The sequence below is a fragment of the Paroedura picta genome, chromosome 5 (assembly GCF_049243985.1).
Source record: "Paroedura picta isolate Pp20150507F chromosome 5, Ppicta_v3.0, whole genome shotgun sequence".
In the NCBI taxonomy this organism is placed as follows: domain Eukaryota; kingdom Metazoa; phylum Chordata; class Lepidosauria; order Squamata; family Gekkonidae; genus Paroedura; species Paroedura picta.
The window spans coordinates 10,522,891-10,545,227 of record NC_135373.1 but is presented as its reverse complement, the minus strand read 5'-3'; the positions used below and the strand labels follow the sequence as shown (position 1 = coordinate 10,545,227).

Genomic DNA, 22,337 nt, shown 5'->3' with positions numbered 1-22,337 from the left:
GAATTTTATCTAGAAGCTTCTTGGCACCCGTGCAGTAAAGTTTTTGTTGGGCTCCACTGAGGAAGTCTTCATGAGCTAAATGCAGAATTTACCAGTTCCTCGTTTGGATTTGGAATTTCCAGTGGTATTCCAACATCTTCTGAATACCTTCGTAGTACTTCTAGGACTTGTTTGTACTTTCGAAGCACTGAGAAATGCTTTTTTCCCGTATTGTACACATTTTTATTGTTTTGTCTTTACACAGTGTTTTTTCTTTCTTTTGTATAATGGTTATAAACGATGTGTCCCATTTTGTATTTTTTAAACTTCTAGGTGGGGACAGGAGATCACCTAGTATGACAGCTGATCTCCAGATAACAGATCAGTTCCTCTGGAGAAAAATGGCTGCTTTGGAGCGTGGACTTATGCTGAGGTCCCTCCCCAAAATCATCCTCCCCTCGGTCCATCCCCAGAGTTCCCAAATACCCTCCAGGGGAGGCATGGATAACCTGTCATGAGGCCCCACTGCCCCTCTGCTGATCCCCTCTGCGGAAAAAGAGTGAGGCTTAGCTGACATCCCAACACGTATGTTTCACTTCCCATGTGACCTGGAAGTGATGCCATCATTCAGCGACTTTATTTATTTATTCTTATATTTATATACCGCTGCTCCCAAATGTCTCGCGGTGGTTTACAAATACAATTTAAAAATCCTTAAAGATATTCCTTAATACATAACCAAGATGGCGAAGAATAAAATACCAATCCCCTATTTTATCCCCGTTCAGTATGTGGGTAATGCTCTGGTTTGGGGGCAACAACCCTCTAGTAAATTTGGCTTCTTCCAGAGAACTTTTGCCCTAAAGTAGACTGTCGTCCCAGTGTCGCCGACGTGATATCACCGCTTCCAAGTCATGTCGGAGGCGACATAGACAACTTGTTTTATTTATTTATTGGTTTCTTGGTTTATTTATTTGGATTTTTATACAGCCCATTCTTTATGGTTCTGGGCAATTTACAATGGACACTGCATAACTTTACATGGAACATTAGAACACTCTATAACAATTACAACACAACATGAATAACAGCGGTGGGGAGAACAAATTGTTCAGTCATGAAAGAGTGTCTGACATTGTGACATTGACTGGGCCTTACTCCACTTCTGGGTAATTCCCCACTCCCACTGTCCCATCGTTTGGCAGTAGGGTGGTGGGGCCTGAAGGTCCAACTAAAAGGTTTGGTGACCCTAAACCTGCCGGGTCAAAGCCAGTTTGAGAGGGCACCCAAATCTTTCTCACAAAAGACTTGGTGCTGACCCAACAGGATCTTTCAGTGTGTCGTTTTGAAAGCAAACAAGAGTTGCAGTGAGTTTTGCAACGGAGACATTCCGGTTGAGCAAAGGCCTGCCGAATTTCTCCATGTGCTCCTAGACCATGCTCAGAGGAAATGCTTGCTTCAGCCCATTCCTTTCACCCAACCTCTCCCCCGAACGTTCCTTTTGTGCTTAATCTTCACTTGATCCCTGTCAGACTTTGCATCACGCTGTCGGGTCCCCGCCTGGAAGTTATTGAGCACAGTTCAGTGTTGCAATCTTACTGGCAAAGTTCAGGGACCAGTTTAGGGCCTACTGCTGAGAACCTTCAGCTTTCGCTCTAAGGGAAAGTACGGATGATTAATTGTTTTTCGTTCCATTTCCACTTATTCAAGGAAGTCAACATAGCACATATGTCTCTGGACAAAATAATACAACCATCAGTGAAATCAAATGACTAAGTTAGGATTGCAGTTATAGGTCTAGCTGTGTGTCTGAGAGAGGAGGAGGGAGGACCCAGGAAGGAGGTAAAGTAAGCGAGAGGTATGGCTGGTGAGGGCAGGGGAGAGTGGGAGGGAATGAGTTTGTGTATGTTTGTTTGACAGAGGGGAAGGGGGAACCAAGGAGCCCCTGAGCAGGTATGTGTCCCACATACCTTGCGAGAAGTGGGCTATCACTAATTTTTTTTCCAGACACCATCTCCAAAGATCCAAGGATTTCTGAGGCCGAAGTTGGCAATCCTATGGAAAAATCTAGTAGACCCCTATCCCAGAATGCTGAGGGATCTTTTGCTTGTTTTTCTGCCTTGTTGTTTTCTTTGTTTAAATCAGATCGTCTTTTCCTGGATCTCCACTTGGCTAAAAACACACTAGGGAGTCTTCCACATGACCGTTCTAAACCGGATGTTACCTGTTGTTGGTTTGGTTTGGGATGGAGATGTTCATTCCCTTAGCAAGCTGTTCCTGAAGGGACCTTCCCATTTCAAACAGCGCTGCTCTCCCGCCCCCACCAGTTTTCCACCACGTGATTCTCCTCAAACTTTCCCCCTGAACCTTCTAAGTTGAGCGCTATAGCTCTAAACCTGGGCTGGCCAAACTGTGACTCTCTAGATGTCCGTGGACTACAATTCCCATGAGCCCTGGACATCTGGAGAGCCCCGGTTTGGCCACCTCTGCTCTAAACCAACATAGCACTTCTCAGTGCATCTCAATGGCACCTGTGTAGGGCTGAAGTGTTATATTGATCTAGCGCTCAACTTAGAATCTTTCAATCCCCACGGTCACCCCCACCTGCCAGGAGAAGGGAGCACTACCTTCCACTGTCACTGACCCCCAAGGAGGGCTCCTAGACAGGATATGGGGTCAGCACCACCGTGGATCCTCTTCCTCCTCCCAACTCAGGCTTGGCTCCCCTTCTCTGGGGAGTCTCATTCAGTGCCTGTCTCAAGTGGCTTCCTCCCTGCCCTGTCCTTCGGAGTCCTCTTTTATCCTTCCTGCACCCAGGTGTTTCCTCTCCTCCCTCTCTCCACTGGCTGCTCATCCTGTCCTTCCACCAGCCCGCACCCTCACTGGCCATGCTGTCCCGTCCCTGGCTGAATCTTCCCTGCAGCCTTTGTGGACACGCCCGGGCTCCAGCTGGGTGTCAAAACCATATGTGCCTTTACCCTATGTTCTTCTCTGCCTCTCACTCTGTGTAATGGATTGCCTTAGGTGTGAATGTAGCTGGTTGAGGTCAATGTGGTTTGCACCACGGATTCTGGTTGTAAAGCTTTTTAATGTGTGGGAATGTGTGGTTCTCTCTCCATGGCCTTGGGGCCGGAGGCGCCTGTTGTGTCTTCCTGGCCTGGCTATAGGGGATGGCATGTGGCATGTTTTGTGCCCAGCAGGGGGAGCTGGGGGGCTGGAGATTAAGAAGGGGCAACGGTCCCTGGGTGCTGCAGACTTAGCAAAGATTTAGGGATATTAGCATCTTTGTATATTCAATAAAGAGGTTTTCTTCAACAAAGTCTGCTTATTGGGGGTGATAGGCTGGACTCTCACACTGGGACTGGGGCATGGCCCGTTTTGTGGCTGGTGTATGGGCCTCCTCTGCTGGATCACTCCTGCGGCCAGCTTGCAGCATAGGCCTCTCTCCTGGGGTCTGGCTTGGGCACCATCCCCCCCCCCCCGGTCACCTCTCTCTGTCTCCACCTCCTGGCCTCCTCCCCAACATTGCTGCCTCTCTGGCCAGCATGGTGGTGTCCAGTTGCTATGAGCTGGTGTGCAAGTGGGTGGGTGGGCATGTGTACTTGCCCCCCATGGCCCTTTCCCCTTCCAGGTCACTTTCCAGGAGCTGGGGGCTGGGTGGGGGGCTCGGTTCCCACCTGGACACAGGAAGCAGAGAGAACCATCCTGGAGCCACTACTCTTTTAGAGCCAATCGACGAATTCCGGCACAGACTACTTTTTGACACCCAACTTTAGGCAGCAGCTTCATGATAGCAACTCTCTTGGGTTTGGTTTGAAGAAGCAGGCATTGTGACCATGTCCTACCAACCTACCAATGATGTTGCCTTTTCCAGCCGTTGGGTGGGACGAATTGGATCAATAGCTGAGGAAGGCTGGATGCCGTTCTTGGACCTCTAGAACAGGGGTAGTCAAACTGTGGCCCTCCAGATGTCCATGGACCACAATTCCCATAAGCCCCTGCCAGCGAATGCTGGCAGGGGCTTCTGGGAATTGTAGTCCATGGACATCTGGAGGGCCGCAGTTTGACTACCCCTGCTCTAGAATAATGGGCTGGCTACTGTGTGTGGCAGGATGCTGGACTAGATGGCCCATTGGTCCAATCCAGCAGAGCTATTTAAATATTGATCTCGTCTTGGCTTTCACCTTTCCTGCCCTGTTTTCCTGCTGCGATTTCAGGGTGTTTTCTAACACACTGGATGATGCACCTTGGCAATCATTTGCAGATGGATTTTCCCTTTTCTGCCCATAAAATGGAGCGTTATGAAGAATGTGTGAAAGTGCATTTAGCCTGATTTGGCATTGAAGAGCTCCTGCAGAAGGAGGTTGGTTTTTATCCCACTTTTTCATTCATTACCAGAAGCAGCCTCAAAGCAGCTCACCATCTTCTTCTCTTGGTGCGGTGGTTGGGAGCACGGACTTCTAATCTGGTGAGTTGGGTTTGATTCTGCGCTCCTCCACATGCAACCAGCTGGGTGATCTTGGGTTCGCCACAGCACTGATAAAGCTGTTCTGACCGAGCAGTAATATCAGGGCTCTCTCAGCCTCCCCCACCTCACAGGGTGTCTGTTGCGGGGAGAGGAAAGGGAAGGCGAATGTAAGCTGCTTTGAGACTCGTCCAGGTAGAGAAAAGCAGCATATAAGAACCAACTCTTCTTCTTCAGTGATATCAGGGCTGTCTCAGCCTCACCTCCCTCACAGGGTGTGTGTTGTGGGGAGAGGAAAGGGAGAGGGACTGTAAGCCACTTTGACACTCCTTCGGGTAGAGAAAAGCGGCATATAAGAACCAAGTCTTCTTCTTCTTCCTCTCCCCCCAATAGACACCCTGTGAGGTAGGCGGGGCTAGGAGCTCTGACAGGACTGCTTGGTGAGAACAGCCCAAACAGGACTGTGACGAGCCCAAGGTCACCCAGCGGGCTGCATGTGGAGGAGCAGGGAATCAAACCCAGTTCGCCAGATCATAAGTTGCCGCTCTTAACCACTCCACAAGCTGGCTCAGTTTTGTGCTTGGCTGTTTGCAGACAGGGATTTTTCCGAACTGCCCCTCCAAGCAGTGTGTGTCTTCCTCCCTGCCCCATTTTATCCTCACAACACAGCCTGATGAGGAAGGCCGAGTGTGTGTGACCAGCCCTAGGTCTCCCAGCAAGCCTCTGCCACAGCGCAGGCACCCCACACTCAGTTCTCCCAGATTATACTCTGACTGACACTCTAACAGGCATTCCAAGCCACGGCTCTCCCTGACAGTCCCTCAAGGAATCTTTGGCCTTCCCCCATATCCTGCCTGAATGGACCCAGCCACACTTCGGGGTGGTTTCTGAAGCTTCTCTAAGCCTGAAAAGCATTTTAGGGGTTCTTTCACAGTGAAAAGAGCTGCTCTAACCACTGAAATATGCTGCCTCTTTTCCAGAAGGCTTTCCTTTTTAACTCCGGGGAAAGGAATGTAGCCTCTTTTTCACGGTGCCTTCCTAGCTGCAGAATATCAATCTAAAGCAGGGGTAGTCAACCTGTGGTCCTCCAGATGTCAATGGACTACAATTCCCATGAGCCCCTGCCAGCAAACGCTGGCAGGGGCTCATGGGAATTGTAGTCCATGGACATCTGGAGGACCACAGGTTGACTACCTCTGATCTAAAGGACAGTCCCCTGCTGTTAGCCATGGAGATCAAGATGTGTTGCTGGGTGTGTCCGTAGCAGCATGAATGATCAAGAATCTGGTAGCACTCTGAAGACTTAACACGTCGGCCTTTAGTAATTAGGGGAAGGCGTCGTACTATTAACCTAAAAACAAACCAATATGTTACTGAGTCATTTGGAACGTTACGAGGTCACCGCTTGGCGTGCCTGACTTAAAAACCAACTATTCTAGTCTTGCATAATAAGCCACAAGGGAAATGAGCCAAGCATTGTTCCAAAATATATTGTTCCCCTTGTTAAATATGTTGGAGGGAAGGTTTTTTTTCCCCCTTTGTAGATCAGCCTTTCTTGACTTTTTTTTTTTTTTTTTACCATTTACCAACCTTTCTAGAGCCTCTTGTGGTGCAGTGATAAGGCAGCTGTCTGAAAGCTCTGCCCATGAGGCTGGGAATTCAATTCCAGCAGCCGGCTCAAGGTTGACTCAGCCTTCCATCCTTCCGAGGTCGGTAAAATGAGTACCCAGCTTGCTGGGGGGTAAACGGTAATGACTGGGGAAGGCACTGGCAAACCACCCCTTATTGAGTCTGCCATGAGAACGCTAGAGGGCGTCACCCCAAGGGTCAGACATGACTTGGTGCTTGCACAGGGGATACCCTCTTAAATTTCAATGCTTCCAGGCTATTGAACAAAAATTAGTCTCCATTGGCATCGATCTGAGCTCCCTACTACCTCTGGAGGAAAAATGTATCTTCCGGATTATTAAACAGACAATATTAGACCATGAGCAGCAGGAACTCATACCTACCCAGCCTCGAGTCTGCTCACCAGCATTCTTTGGCATCATTATGCAGAGAAATATTATGCCTACATATTTGCATCTCCTTGATGTCCCACCCCTGAGAAGAGCTTTTCTCCTGGCACGAATGAATGCTTTCCCCTCAAAGGTCTTAGAGGGAAGATTCCACCGTATCCCATACCATGTGAGACTCTGTCCGTGTGGTTCTGGTTGCCCTGACTCTGTCTCACACATTTTGTTAGATTGCCCCTTTTATGAGCAGTGTCGGAATGACAGCTTTGTTGCTTTGCTGGGAAACAAGCCTTCTGTAGGTAAATCTATGACCTTGCAATTTCTGCTCTCTGACAAAGACCCAGAGGTAACCATTTTAGTTGCCAGAGTTTTAACTAAGATGCTTTTATAATATGCTGCCTACCTTGTATTTTATCTCTTATAGTTTATTTAATCATTTTAAGATCTGTTTGGTCATGTAACCCCATTTTATTATTTTGTTGAAATGTTTATATGTCTTATACATTTTATGCCAATAAAAGGTTACTGACTGACTGACTCGGTGCTTGCACAGGGGATACCTTTACCTTTACCTGTAACCTTCCTAATGCTGTGACCCTTTAATACATTTCTTTATGATGTGGTGACCCCCAACCATAAAATGATGCAAGGGTTCTTTCACAGAAATTAAATCGAAACTGACCAATGGTGTGAAGATCCATAGTTAATGATTGCATATAAATTGTTTTCTGAGGTTTCTCAGTTCAGTTCTGCCTCTTGTCCCACCATGCTGATCTCGCTCTTTTCCAATGCTCCAGATAGACGAATGCTCTATCTCGATCTACCCCACAAGGCTGTTGCATGGATGGCATCCAACCCCCTCCCCCCAGGCCAAGCTGCTCACCCTGTGAAAGAGTTGTTCGACCCCCAAAGGGGTCCTGATCCCCAGGTTGAGAACGACTGCTTTAACCATTCTTCAGGCTTCAAAAAAACCCTAGAAGTGGATCAATCGTGCAGGATATGGTTGGGAAGCAGGGCTGTGGACATACCCACCCAGGGCCCCTCCCCTTTCCACCCCCTCCAGGCTCATCATTGGCCACTGTGGGATTGGGGGAGGGGCGTCAATATGATCATATATGGTCATATCACCCGATAAACGTTTAACACATTTAAAAAATTACAAAAATTAACGCCCACCCATTCAGGAAACCCTTCCAGGGCCACCAAGAAACCTCATGGGCAGAGGCATTCAAAGGTCCACCTCCTGTGAAATCTAAGGCCTGGTCTCTCCAGTTAAGCAGGAAGTGTCATCCAGACAAATGAGGTTTTAAAACAGCTTCCCTTTGCTTGCCTCTGCACAGCAACCCCGAAATTCCTTGCTGGTCTCCCACCCAAATACTAACTGGAAGTTAGCCAGGGACAGTTAAAACCCCTTAATGGTCGAACACACTGCCCAAATCCTAGTGTGGCCAAATATCTAGAACCCAGATCCTCCTTCCCATAAGAAAGTTCCCCCTTGTATTGCCCAGGGTATTTCTCCAGCTTAAATGTAGACTTGGCAAGCTCACTTGTGTTGAAAAGCGCAAAATCTGTGCATATTTTAACAGAATATAAAGGTTGCCCTGCAGGGGCTGTCGGAAGAGATGTGTTTATAGCATGGATAGGATAGGAACTTATTTTCAAATAATCTCATCCTGTGTCCCGTTATGGATATGCCCTTGACGCAGTGCGTAGGAGGCCGGTGCCACATAGCGGAGAAGAGGGGCGGTACAAAACCTTCAGGCATCCTCTGCTAACTGGCTGTAACTTTCTCTGTAGTGTGGGTTCTGAATCTAGGAAATTGGCCTAAAAACCATCATGATCTATCACAAAATAAGATCTCTGCACCACATCATGTTTATTTATTTTTTATTTATACTTATATACCACCCTTCCCAAAGGCTCAGGGCGGTATATAAGTAAATATAAATGTTCAGAAGTAATCATGATTTGTGGCCACAGGTTCACACTTAAATACCTTCCCAATTTCCAGCACCAGCAGAATGCCAGCATGCAAGGAACTATGCTCAGATACAATCCCCCTCTCCAACTTAGTGGCCCTTGAATGTTTCATGGGTGCATTGGTCCATTCATTGAAACCACAATCCAGAGAGTCGTCTCCCACTAAAGCAGTTAACCCATTTGGAAGCTGGATTAAATAGTCCTAACAGGCCATCTGTAAATTTCAATGACATCAACAATTCAGCTCTCCTACCTGCACCTTACCCCCTTCATCTTAACTCTTGGGAATCATAACGTAAATTTGTATCTGACCCCAGCTTTGTGGGATCCTGTGATGCAATGGTCTTATCTTATTAGGAACCTTTTACATAACTTGAAAATGGTTTGGAGTAATGGGAATTGTAGTCCATGGACATCTTGAGAGCCACAGTTTGGCTACCCCTGGGTTAGTATGACTTAGTGGAGAAGGGAAGTAGATGCATACAAAAGTGTGTGTGTTTGTGTGTGTGTGTTGGGGAGCAGACGTGTATGTGCTTAGGACTACATAACCACACTGGCAGCAAGATAGCAGGATGACAAAATGCAATAATTTATTCACGTGAACACCACCTAAGATGTCTCAGTGTGGCAAGAGATAACGCCCAGCTCGGTCACAGAGCAGGAAAAAAAAAGAAAGGGAGGGAGGGATTAAAGAGTGACGGAGTTCAGAGTGGAACCAAGATAACAGGGCAGAAGGAGGCTGTTCAACAGGGGAAGTGGAATCGACGGAAGCCCTGTGACGGCTGGCCTTCCATGCCTCCTGCAAGCAGGGTGTCAGATGCAAGAACGCCTCAATCGACCTCTTCGATGGTGGGGCCTGAGGAGCCACCTCCACCTCCAGCTCCGCCTGCTCCGGGAAAGCCGCCGGGCATCCCACCAGGCATGCCTCCAGCCCCTTGGTACAGCTTGGTGATGATTGGATTGCAGACGTTCTGCAGCTCCTTCTGTTGGTGTTCGTATTCTTCCTTTTCGGCCATCTGAGAGAGAGAAAGGGGGCGGGGGGATGGGTTCAGATCCTTTCAAGGGCCTTGGAGGAAGGTCACAACTCCGTCCCCCATCTTTTAAAGCCTGCTCTAGCTCCCACCCAAAGGAGGACCGTGACTCAGCAGTAAGACATGTATTTGGTGTGCTGAAGCTTCCTGGTTCAGACTCCAGTTAACAGGGTAACACGAAAGACTTCCACTAGAAACTGTGGAGCAGGGCCAGATTTTCCTATAGGCTAACTAGGCTTCAGCCTTTGGCCTCAAGATCAAGAGGGGCCTATGTTCCACATTTTTTATAAAGGTTAGTACCAATCACAACATGTTTCATTTAACATATTGATATATATATCACAGTAATGATGTATTTTATTATCTCTCATGTAATTTACAAACTTAAAAATGGGAGGTGAAAGGGCCACGTAAGTGGAATAGCCTAGGGCCTCTTTTCATTTGAATCCGGCCCTACCATGGAGCAAGGCAATTTCATGAGCTATTCTGACTTAGACTGCAACTTCAAATAGGGTAAGCTGCAGAAGACCCCCCCCCCCCCCCACCAAACACACATCCGGGAAATCTTTTTGGCGTTGGGAACAATCTTCTTAGAAGGGAGGCAAATTTCTTAGAAGGAAAGTGAATTTCCTCCAGGTCAGATTGCCCTGGGATTCTGGGCTTTTTCTTTTTCTTGGGGGGTTCACCTAGGCATGGAATTGGGGTTATAACAAGTAGGCAGAAAGTTGTGAATGTCCTGCATTCTGCAGGGGGTTGGACTAGATGACCCTGGAGATCCCTTCCAACTCTTTGTGATTCTATTTCATTATTTATTGTATTCCTCTACCACCCTGCCCTTGCAGATCAGGGTGGTTTACAAGGAACGTGAAAACTATAAAATACAGTGTAGGTTCCGTAACTATCACAATTAATAACCGTGGTAATAGCACGGACATTGATAACTGAACTATTACATCAACTGCAACCCCGCAGATTTGGCAGTGCAGGATGCCTCATGGTGTGCTTCGTAGACATATCTGAGGAGGGGATTTGGGGGCCCAGTAATTGTTGTCAAATCAACTGGCCTCAACCAAATACCTTTCTAGGTGGAGAGAGCCTTTAATAAAAAATGTACAAGTTGCACAAATGCCACCGTTTTACTGGAGAGATTTCTTAAGTTTATCTGAATAGGAACCCGCAAGTACAGCTTATCAAACATGTACACGCAAAATACCGCTTGCAGGTATTAATTCGCTTGGCTCCCCTCCTCCAAAGAATCCTGGGAATTGTAGTTTAAAGACACTGCCACTCTCCCTGCAGATGTGGCCATTGTCCTTCTTACAGGCTACAGTTCCCAGGAATCCTCAGGAAAGGCTGCTTTCATGTCTTAGCCAACCAATCGCTCCAAGAAACAGGGCTTCCACTAACCAGTTAAAAGTTTGGATGGCTTTGCTGCCTCCTAGTGGACCAGCGGGGTAACGTTGCATCAAGTACACCCTGGAAAAGAATCAGAGTCCAGTAGCACCTTTAAGATCAACAAAGATTTATTCAAGGTGTGAGCTTAGTCTGAGGAAGAGTGCTTGCCCTCGAAAGCTCACACCTTGAATAAATCTTTGTTGGTCTTAAAGGTGCTACTGGACTCTGATTTTATTGTGCTACTTCAGACCAACACGGCTACCCATTTGAATCTACCCCGCAAAGGCTAAACCTTGATTCAGAGGTTTCTACATTCAACAGGTCTAGCCTGTTCATGGTAGTTCATGGTAGAGGATAGGAGGTAGAGGATAGTTCATGGTAGAGGATAGTTCATGGTAGAGGATAGGAAGACCAGATATCTCAGTTTCTTTGCAAACGAAATTCCATAATAAAGAGTCTAAAAAGGGATCCCTCCCCTATGGAAACAAGGGTCTGTCCCCCCACCCCAGAAGTCAAACAACACCCTCTGAAAGTTGCTTTGATTCTTGCATTAAGCCCTCCCTCTGTGGCACCTTGTCGCCTGCTTAAGGGCTGCCAGCCTCCAGGTGGACCCTGGAGATCTCCCCCGAATGGCAGCTGATCCCTGAACGTGAGAAAGGAATTTTCCCTGGAGGAAATGGCTGTTGGAGCATGGATGTTATAGTCTCGTGCCCCTGCCAAGGCTTTCTGCCCCCTAAATGTAAAAATCTCTAGAGATCCCCTACCTGTGGGCCACAGACCACATGTGGTCCATTGACTAATTGGAGGTGGGCCCCGAAGGACGCCTTCTCCCCCCCCCCCCCCGGCCCTTTACAACACACTTCGGGTGTCATTGTCTCCCATCACTCCCAGATGGGACTATCTCGTTGCAGAGAAACAAGCTCAGGGTTCCCATTGATTTGTCATTGTCATGAGTTAAAATTTCCATGAAAATAAAATGTTCCTTATGTTCATTGTTGTGGCGTGTCTGTATCTTATTTTGAAGGGATGTTTAAATATTACCATAGCGATCAGAGAGCGTTAGGGCACTGGTTGAGAGTAGAGGAGTAAACTACCCCCCCCCACACCGGGCCTCAGTAAAATTGTCAAGCATTGAGTGGTCCCCGGTGATAAAAAGGTTGGGGACCACTGCTCTAGATTACCAAAGTTGGAATGAGCAACACTAACGATGGTATAAATTCTTGGTTAAAATACAGAACTTGAAATGCTGTGTGCGGCTATTGTTTCTCCTTAAACGTGGACAAGGAAGAGGCCAAGTCAGGCCTTGCCATAACTGGGCAGTCTAAGCACCATCCGGTCCATCCCAAAATTATCCACCCCAAACTCACCTGGTTCCTGTCAAGCCAGGAAATGACCTCGTTACACTTGTCCAGGATCTTCTGCTTGTCCTCCGGGGACAGCTTGTCCTTGAGCTTCTCGTCCTCAGCCGTGCTCTTCATGTTGAAGGCCAGCGACTCCAGGGAGTTTTTGGCCGCGATCTTCTCCCTCTGCACTTCGTCCTCAGCCTTGTACTGCTCCGCCTCCTGGACCATGCGCTCAATCTCCTCTTTGCTGAGGCGGCCTGCGGCAGGGAGGAGCAGCCAATCAGACGCAAGGCATGGGAAGGCGGGGCCGTGCGTAGGCCAGGCGAGGGCCAATGACTGCCTTCCTCTCACCCCCGCCGGCACCTTTACCTTTGTCATTGGTGATGGTGATCTTGTTCTCCTTGCCGGTGCTCTTGTCCACCGCAGAAACGTTGAGGATACCGTTGGCATCAATGTCAAAGGTCACTTCGATCTGGGGGACGCCCCGGGGAGCGGGCGGGATCCCCGTGAGCTCAAACTTGCCCAGCAAGTTGTTGTCTTTGGTCATCGCACGCTCGCCTTCGTATACCTGGGGGAGAGAAGTGACACCAGCAGGTTAGAAGAAGAGCTGGGCTTTTGTAACATGCTTCACATTACTCTGGGAATGTTTTAATTGTTGATATTGGAGTGTTGTTTTTATTGTTTTATTGTGAGCCGCCTTGGGCTGGCAGCTGCTTGGAGAGGTGGGATATAAATATAAAAATAAATAAATACCCAAAGTAGTCGCAAAGCAGCTTACAATCCCCTTCCCTTTCCTCTCCCCGCAACAGACACCCTGGGGGGCTGGTGGGGCTGACACGAGTTTTGAGAGAACTGGGACTGTACCAAGGTCACCCAGCTGGCTGCATGTAGAGGAGGAGGGGGGAATCAAACCCCATTCTCCAGAATAGAGGTGGCTACTCTTAACCCATACACCAAGCTGCCTCTTAGAGAACAAACTTTGGTGCCACGGGCACCCTGCAACAAAACCAGCCAGATAATTTTCTTGTACATCTCAGGGCTGCCCATTTTTTTTTCTGGAAAAGAAACCAGTCCATTTAGAGTTGGTACAAAAGCCTGTTCTCAGTCTAGTATTTTCCCCCTCTTGAATCTGGTTGTCGGCTGGGGCAAAGAAAAATTCAGAACCAGAACAAGGGATGTGAAGTGAAGAAAGTCACCAGACAGGCTGCAATCCCTGGAGCTCTCCAGGGGCCAATCCCAAGATGAAGTGGCTTATTTTCTTCTCTTTTTTAAAAAATTATTATTATTATTATTATTATTATTATTATTAGAAATTTATTTCCCGCCATTCCCGCTGGCTGGGCCAGCTTCTGGCGGGTTACAAGATAAAAAGTTAAAAACACAATAATCCCCTTAAAAACCCCACAAAAATTCCAAACAGTTCACAAATACAAAAGGGGGAAAGAAGGCAAAGTGCGAAATATTTCAGCCCTCTGCGTATGGTTCACAACACGCACTGTAGAAGATCTAGCATGACCTTGGGTGACCTTGGGTACAAGTGGTTTACGGTGCTGCCAAAGCCTTTTGGGAAGCAGGAAAGAAATGGCTGTTTGAATACTGCGATGCAGCAGCGTTTTTCTCCAACTTAGTTAGCAAAGACATACACCAAGGAGTAAGCAACCACTGCTGATATTGCAGCGCCTTACATTCAGATTACCTACACATGTGGTACAAATGATACACTTTAAGAAAAAGAGAATTGTGATGAATTCCTACTCCGCTTTTCTCCTTAACAGAATATAAAGGCCAGAGGTTTAATCGAAGGTCTCCCCAGCTCTCTGGGCTGCATAACAAGGCCCTTTGGCTTGGTTGCTGGAGCAAGGTTCATCCTACAGGCTTTGACTCAAGTCCCGGCTGAGACCACGGTGAGAACTAGCGGAGCATCTCATGCACGTTCAGGGTTCAGATCCCACGGATCAATCGTGCCAATGCATCACTGGGCACAGAGCCCACTCTTCACGCAAGATGCCTTTTGGATCAGTCCCCGAGCCCGGGGATCTAAACCACCACCTGCAAGTTCCATTACCTGGATGAGCACCCCTGGCTGGTTATCCGAATAGGTAGTGAAGGTCTGTGTCTGCTTGGTGGGAATGGTGGTGTTGCGCTTGATCAGGGCCGTCATCACCCCGCCGGCCGTCTCGATGCCCAGGGAGAGGGGCGTCACGTCCAGCAGGAGGAGGTCCTGCACGTTCTCGGACTTATCCCCACACAGGATGGCGGCCTGGACAGCTGGAGGGGAAAAGGTCAGGGTGGGAGGGGTGAGTCGGGGACGTCTTCCCAAAAACTCCATCTGGGTTGCCTGTCCTGAACAGGAACTGCTTGCATTTGCTCAGAGAGGGAAAGGGACAAGGGGGGGAAAGCTGGTTCTTCTAGTGCAGGGGTAGTCAAACTGCGGCCCTCCAGATGTCCATGGACTACAATTCCCAGGAGCCCCTGCCAGCGAATGCTGGCAGGGGCTCCTGGGAATTGTAGTCCATGGACATCTGGAGGGCCGCAGTTTGACTACCCCTGTTCTAGTGGTTTAAAACTAGCCTCGGACTATTCAGAAGAGCTGGGATCTTTATACCCCGCTTTTCACTACCCAAAGGAGTTCCCCAAGTGGCTTACAAACACCTTTCCCTTCCGCATCCCTCCAGACACCCTGTGAGGTTGGTGGGGCTGTGAGAGCTCTGAGAGAACAGCTCTAAGAGAACTGTGACTGGCTCCAGATACCAACAAGATCAGGCTTTAATGAGGGGGGCGATTGGCTACTCAGGGGGATTGTTAGTGCCAAAAAAGAAAAAACCTTTCGGTAATCCATACGGACTGTACGCAAAACGGTGTCGCCTGCTGATGAAGAGTGTACTGGGATCAGATTGGTCTCCGAGGGAATGCCCCTGGTTCCTCAATTTCACTACCTGAAGGAGTCCCAAAGCAGCATAGAAACCCATTTCTCTTCCTCTCCCCACAACAGACACCCTGGGAGGGAGGTGGGGCTGAGAGTTCTGAGAGAACTGCTCTGCAAAAACAGCCCTAAGAGAACGGAGACTGGCCCAAGGTCAATCAGCTGGCCACACGTGCAGGAAGAATGGGGAATAAAACCTGGTTTTTCAGGTTAGAAGCCACCAGTCTTAAATGCGACACCATGTTGGCTCTTTTGGAAGAGAACCATTTCGCTTTGAGCCTCCATTGGGTAGAGAAAAGTGGCATATAAGACCCAACTCTTTTTCTTCTGCTGCTTTACCTGCCCCGTAGGCCACCGCTTCATCGGGGTTGATGCTCTTGTTCAGCTCCCTGCCGTTGAAGAAGTCTTGCAGCAGCTTCTGGATCTTGGGGATGCGGGTCGACCCACCGACCAGCACAATGTCATGCACCTGGGACTTGTCTAGCTTGGCGTCGCGGAGGGCCTTCTCCACAGGCTCCAAGGTGCCCCGGAAGAGGTCAGCGTTGAGCTCCTCAAAGCGGGCCCGGGTGATGGAGGTGTAGAAGTCAATGCCCTCGTAGAGGGAGTCGATCTCGATGGAGGCCTGGGTGGAGGAACTGAGAGTGCGCTTGGCCCGCTCACAGGCTGTGCGCAGCCGCCGAACTGCCCGCTTGTTGTCCGTGATGTCCTTCTTGTGTTTGCGCTTGAACTCGGCCACAAAGTGGTTCACCATGCGGTTGTCAAAGTCCTCGCCGCCCAGGTGGGTGTCCCCGGCGGTCGACTTCACCTCAAAGATCCCGTCTTCAATGGTGAGGATGGAGACGTCGAAGGTGCCGCCACCCAGGTCAAAGATGAGGACGTTGCGTTCGCCACCAACCTAGAAAGAAGGGCATGAATCCAGCACAGTTAGGATGGTACTATAATTGGGATGAACTGGGCCTCAAAGGTCTGTGCCTTGAAGTTTTTCCCTTAGAAGAAGAAGAAGAAGAGTTGGTTCTTATATGCCGCTTTTCCCTACCCGAAGGAGGCTCAAAGCGGCTTACAGTCGCCTTCCCATTCCTCTCCCCACAACAGACACCCTGTGGGGTGGGTGAGGCTGAGAGAGCCCTGATATCACTGCTCGGTCAGAACAGTTTTATCAGTGCCGTGGCGAGCCCAAGGTCACCCAGCTGGCTGCATGTGGGGGAGTGCAGAATCGAACCCGGCATGCCAGATTAGAAGTCCGCACTCCTAACCACTACACCAAACTGGCTTACTGTCAGTGTGTACAAGTTTGAAGAGCAAATGAGACATAGATAGTTCCCTGCCTCCTAAAGGCATACATTCTACAACAGAGGTTCTTCGGAGCCCTTTTGACACAGCAACATGGTCGCAGCCCCAAAATGGCTGCCAAAGAAGGTGAAGCCAGCCCCAAAATGGCTGCTGCAGTATACCTTCAGTCACACAATGAACATGCTTGAGGTGTGGGAACAGCTGCCATTGCCCAGGCAGAGCTTCCAAAAATCTGTGCAGTCTAAAGTCCAGGAGCCAATCAGGAGGTTGGCTGAGCAAGAACCCCAACAGGCCCTGCCTACACACTAAACACACTAAACAGAATGGCATCAATCTAGGACCCTTGATCTTGCCTTTTGCAATGTTTTAACTGCTGAGAAACCCCCTGAAACATTCTTCAGGCTTCAAGAAACCCCAGAAGTGGCACGATCATGCAGAATAGGGTTGGGAAGCAGAGCTGTGGACATGCCCATTCGAGGCCCCTCCCTTTCCTACCCCCTCCAGGCCCATCATTGGACATTTTAGGGAGGGGGGAACAGGTCAATGTGACCATTTATGGCCATACCACCTGATAATGTTTAACAATTTTTTAAAAGAATTAAAAATGAATTAACTCCCACTCATTTGGGAAACCCTTCCAGAACCAGCAAAAAACCCCTGTGTTTCACAAAACCCTGATCTAGAAGCTACAGAGGTCACCATACCCCATTTGGCATGAAATTAGGCCCCCTGGAAACAAGACAGGAAATTCGCACCAGGTCCCACCGTTTTCACCCATGTCGCTTCCGAGGGTCACCCCGCCCTGCCCTTCCTCCTCACCTTTTTATCCAGCCCGTAGGCAATGGCCGCGGCCGTAGGTTCGTTGATGATGCGAAGCACGTTGAGGCCCGCAATGGTGCCGGCATCCTTGGTGGCCTGCCGCTGAGAATCGTTGAAGTAGGCCGGGACCGTGATGACGGCGTTCGTGATACTCTGGAAGGTGCGGGGAAGAGAGGAAGTTCGCATGAATCAAGGCTGCCTTGCTTCGTGTTTTGAGGGACCCCTCGCTTTAGGAATACCCATGTCCTTTACTCGTAGGACATCCCTACGATGGCTGGTTCTTCATAATCCACCACCCTGGCCCTTGTAGGCTACTCTTCCAAAGCCAATTATTTCAATGCCCCAGGACCAGCTGGTCTCTTTTTTCAAGATGCACGTTTTTCATTAAGCTAGGGATTCCCAACCAGGAGTCCACGGAAGCACAAGAGGGGGTTCATGGCCTTTCTGCACCTGTCTATGAAAGCAGCCACTTCCATTGTTCCCCCTCCAGAACATGAATGAATTCTCTCGTGGTTTGAGGCCGCATGCCTACTCCTGCCTACCTCCTGTCTCCCCTCCCCCCCCCTCCAAACCCCCAGTCCTCAAGACTGCCTATTAATGCAGGTGAGGATATCACTTCTGGGGCTCCTCAGAGCCTGAAGCATTCTTTCACGGGCTCCTTCATGGTCAAAGGGTTGACAAGGCCTGCATTAAGCTTTTAACCTAAGTCCCCCAAGTTCCACTACCCCACCCATTCCTGTTAACATTCAGGACAGAGATAAAGTCAGTTTTGCTTACTTTTCACTTGTTTATTTACCAATTTACATACTGCTCTTCCTGGACATGCCTTGGGGGGTTTATGCAATTTGGGTTGCTCAACAAAAACTAATAAAATTTCCATAGGAGAAAACCAATTAAGAATGATTTAAATCAAGGGTAAAATTTGCTGATGGCATCAACCGTAATGACTGAGGAAGATAGTAATTTCAGCTGGCACGATGCTAAGTGGTTGGAGGAGATGGGAAAGGGCGGGAGGGAGGCCCATGATTTTGATGTATTATCCAGATTAGCGATCCTCAACCTGTGGGCCGCGGACCACATGTGGTCCGTCGACTAACTGGAGGTGGGCCCCGAAGGACGCCTTCTCCCCCCTGCCCTTTACTTCATCCACGATCTGGCAGGCACACATGGGACCATCTCGTTGCAGAGAAACAAGCTCAGGGTTCCCATTGATTTGTCATTGCCATGAGTTAAAATTTCCACGAAAATAAAATGTTCCTTATGTTCATTGTTGTGGCCTGTCTGTATCTTATTTTGAAGGGATGTTTAAACATTACCATAGCGATCAGAGTCAGAGAGCGTTAGGGCAGTGGTTGAGAGTAGAGGAGTAAACTACCCCCCCACCCACCGGGCCTCAGTAAAATTTTCAAGCGTTGAGTGGTCCCCGGTGATAAAAAGGTTGGGGACCACTGATCCAGATGACCTCAACCAGAAGCCCAGCAGCTCTGTCTTGCAGGCCCTATGGAACTGTGCAATCTCAGACAGGGCCCTGATCTCCCTTGGGAACTCATTCCATTAGGCAGGAGCCAGGGCTGAAAAGGCCCTGGCTTTGGCCAGACATATTTCCTTCCGGCCAGGGATCCTTAGCTGATCCTAAAGCACAGGATAAGTGGGTGAGGCTTCATATAAACATCTTTTACAATGCATAGCTGTGATCCAAATGGGTAGCTGTGTTGGTCTGAAGTAGCACAACAAAACCAGAGTCCAGTAGCACCTTTAAGACCAACAAAGATTTATTCAAGGCGTGAGCTTTCGAGTGAGGAAGAGTGCTTGCACTCGAAAGCTCACACCCTGAATAAACCTTTGTTGGTCTTAAAGGTGCTACTGGACTCTGATCTTGTGCTGCGTAGCTGTGTCAGGTTTAAGTAGCCCAAGCAGAGTCCTTTTGCTACCCACCTTCCCCAGGTAGGCCTCGGCGATTTCCTTCATCTTGGTGAGAACCATAGAGGAGATCTCTTCCGCGTAGAAGGTCTTGGTCTCGCCTTTGTACTCCACTTGCACTTTGGGCCGACCCCCGTCGTTGATCACCTGGAAAGGCCAGTGCTTCATGTCGGAGTGGACCACGGGGTCATCGAAGCGGCGGCCAATCAGGCGCTTGGCATCTAGGAAGAGGACATGCGGGAAAGGAGTCAGGGAGAGGAGAGGCCAGCAGAAACCACAAAGAGGCAGTGAAGGGGCAGCGTAGCACGGTTGTTGAGATCAGAATTCAAATCCTGCATGCTGTGTGGTTCACTGGGGCTGTCACCCTCTCAGCATAGCCAAGCTCCCAGGGGTGGCGTGAGGATAAAAACAAGGAAGGCACAGCTACGTTCACCATGCCAGATATTGTGGGTAGGGCCAATCCAAGAAAAACTATCCCCACGGCAGATATCCAGGAACTAGGGGTCATTCAGCACTAAGTTTATAGCAGTCACCGACAACATTGGTGTAGGACACATATTTCAAAGGGGGAGAAGGGAGGAGAGCTCAGACACACAGATCTTGGAAGGATACTGGGGACCACGCACTGGAAATCCGCAGCTAGAGCCCACAATGGATAATTTTAAATATCCATTTAAGCAGCTAGTGGGAAAGACTCCCCCCCCCCAAGATAGTCCTCCTCCCCAGGTCATTCAGACTTCTGTTAGCCCTGAGAGGGGGCAAGGCCTTTCTTTTCCCTACAGGGGGCTCAAAGCAGCTGCAGATGGGGGCAATTTTGACCACGGAAGTGGCTAGAAGAGACATATATTCAAAATAAAATCTTCCAGGGCCCCATTTATGGTATCCACCCCTCCTCTGTTTTCTGAGGCTAGATGGCACAGCGGTCAAACTCCGACCAGACTCTCAGCTTCAATGCAATTTGGAAACGTCATTCAGAATTTGCTCCTTGGCCCAGGCACAGAATCAGCTGTGGTCCCAAACTTCACATCTCCATCACAAAATCCCTTTCTCAGAAGACGCCAGGGATTGACCCCCGATCTTCTACAAGCAACGCAGAAGCACCACCACTGAGCCATTGGACTTTCCTCCCAAGCCCAGGGAGAGTACTAGTTCAGAGCCTGACCAATGGACATCTATAGCAGGGGTAGTCAACCTGTGGTCCTCCAGATGTTCACGAACTACAATTCCCATGAGCCCCTGCCAGCAAATGCTGGCAGGGGCTCATGGGAATTGTAGTTCATGAACATCTGGAGGACCACAGGTTGACTACCCCTGATCTATAGTACATTCTCATAGCTTCGTCCGGAATTTATCGACAATTCTGCTCTGATGATCAGAGCAACCTTTGAAGATCTTAGACTCTCATTATACTAAGAGGGACACGATCCTCAGAGTCTGTAGCACACCACTGATTTCTGGGGAGGAGGGGATCCCTACAGTACCTCAGGAAGCAAGGGAGTTTCACAGAAGTTGGTAAACTGATGTTCTGTGATGGTTATGGCATGAGTGCCATTCTCAACAGTTACATGTTTCTAAATCCAGTGAGGTCAAACTCCTGAAGTGGGAGTAGGCCTGCCTCTTTCACCAGAGGATGTCCCCCACCGACGAGGTAATGGATCCCTGGGTCTTTACCAAAAACTGTGTTGGTGGGATTCATGGCCACTTGGTTCTTGGCAGCGTCCCCAATGAGGCGCTCTGTGTCCGTGAAGGCGACGTAGCTGGGGGTGGTGCGGTTGCCCTGGTCGTTGGCGATGATCTCCACTTTGCCATGCTGGAAGACGCCCACACAGGAGTAGGTGGTCCCCAGATCAATGCCAACGGCTGGACCCTTGGACATTTTGGCTGGAAAAGGAGACAAGGAACAGTCAGACAAGACCCTCGTACGTGGTAGTTACCCAATGCCACCCCCAGCCGTGAGACAGAAGACAGCTTATCACCCCCTCTGTATTTCCAAACTAGACATTTAGAACAAATTTCACTTACATGCCACCTGCCTTCCCTAATGGAGACACAAGGCAGCTTACAAGATTGCTTACGTTCACAACAACCCTGTGAGGTAGGTAAGGATGAGAGCACATGACAGGTTGAAGTTTCCCCAGCAAACTTCCTTGGAAAAGCAGGGATTTACCTCTGCCGGATCGCAGTCTCTAGCCACCAAGCTATACTGCCCCGATCTAAACTTACAGAGGTTTTGAAGTTTGCTGATTTTGAAAGCCTTTTTTTTTTCTGAAAGAACACTAAAGACCAAGAGTCGGCTTGATGTTCTGTTTAAGAGCAGCAGCTTTTGATCTGTGGCAAGCTGCGTTTGATTCCCTGCTCCTCCGCATGCAGCCATTTGGGTGACCTTGGGCTAATCACAGCCCTTATAGTGCTGTTTTCACAGAGCAGGCCTGTCAGAGCTCTCTCAGGCCCACCCACCTCACAGGGGGCCTGTTGTGGGGAGAGAAAGGAAAGGTGATTGTAAGCTGCTTTGAGACTCCTTCCGGTAGTGAAAGACAACTTTCCTTCTTCTAAAAATCTAATTTCTACCCTCTCTCTACCGTCTCTCCAGAACCACCCGAAGAATAGTCCGGAATGCATTCTCTTTCACAGCAAGGCGGCCACTGTTTGGTTGCAGCTTGATGTCACTCTCCTCTAACAGTGTTTTCCTGATGTAATCTGATCGTATCACACTGTTTACTGTAAATGGTATGCTGTTCTATATTACACATTAAAAAACAAAAATAAACCCGTATTTCGCCTCCGGAAAGACAGATGGTTAATGAAGTAAATCCCAAACTGCTGCTGCAGCACTTAGGCAGAGATAAAAACGATTTGCTGCCGTCTCAAAAGCTTCGATTACAGCACCTATTACGTCTCTTAAAGTCCCTTTTAAACTTTAATGTCTGACATAGCATCAGAGAAGTTTGCCTGGCCTCGACCAGGGCCAGGGCATTTTCAGTCCTGGCCCCTACCAGGTGGAATGAGCTCCCGGAAGAGCTATGGGCCCTGTGGGAGCTTCCAGCGTTCTGCAGGGCCTGTAAGATGGAGCTCTTCCGCCAGGTTTATAGTTGAGGCCAGTACAAGGAGAAGATTGCTTGGGCCCTCCCTAAGGAAGATACATCACCAGATTGGCCCATCGTGGTGGTGGCCAGCTGA

General features: G+C 49.0%; 1 protein-coding gene across 2 annotated transcripts in view; it reads right to left on the bottom strand.

Moving 5' to 3' along the window:
• Positions 1 to 9,006: 9,006 nt before the first annotated feature.
• LOC143837033 (heat shock cognate 71 kDa protein-like) overlaps positions 9,007 to 22,337 on the bottom strand; it is a 42,339-nt gene continuing 29,008 nt past the window's right edge. For both annotated transcript variants that reach the window (XM_077336446.1, XM_077336445.1), the window contains exons 2-9: positions 20,832 to 21,041; positions 19,176 to 19,381; positions 17,241 to 17,393; positions 15,471 to 16,026; positions 14,274 to 14,476; positions 12,578 to 12,776; positions 12,233 to 12,465; positions 9,007 to 9,455 (exon numbers count right to left, since the gene is read on the bottom strand). In XM_077336446.1, coding sequence (XP_077192561.1) covers positions 9,270 to 9,455; positions 12,233 to 12,465; positions 12,578 to 12,776; positions 14,274 to 14,476; positions 15,471 to 16,026; positions 17,241 to 17,393; positions 19,176 to 19,381; positions 20,832 to 21,036 — 1,941 coding nt within the window. In that variant the 5' untranslated portion in view covers positions 21,037 to 21,041 and the 3' untranslated portion in view covers positions 9,007 to 9,269. The remainder of the gene's footprint in view (positions 9,456 to 12,232; positions 12,466 to 12,577; positions 12,777 to 14,273; positions 14,477 to 15,470; positions 16,027 to 17,240; positions 17,394 to 19,175; positions 19,382 to 20,831; positions 21,042 to 22,337) is intronic.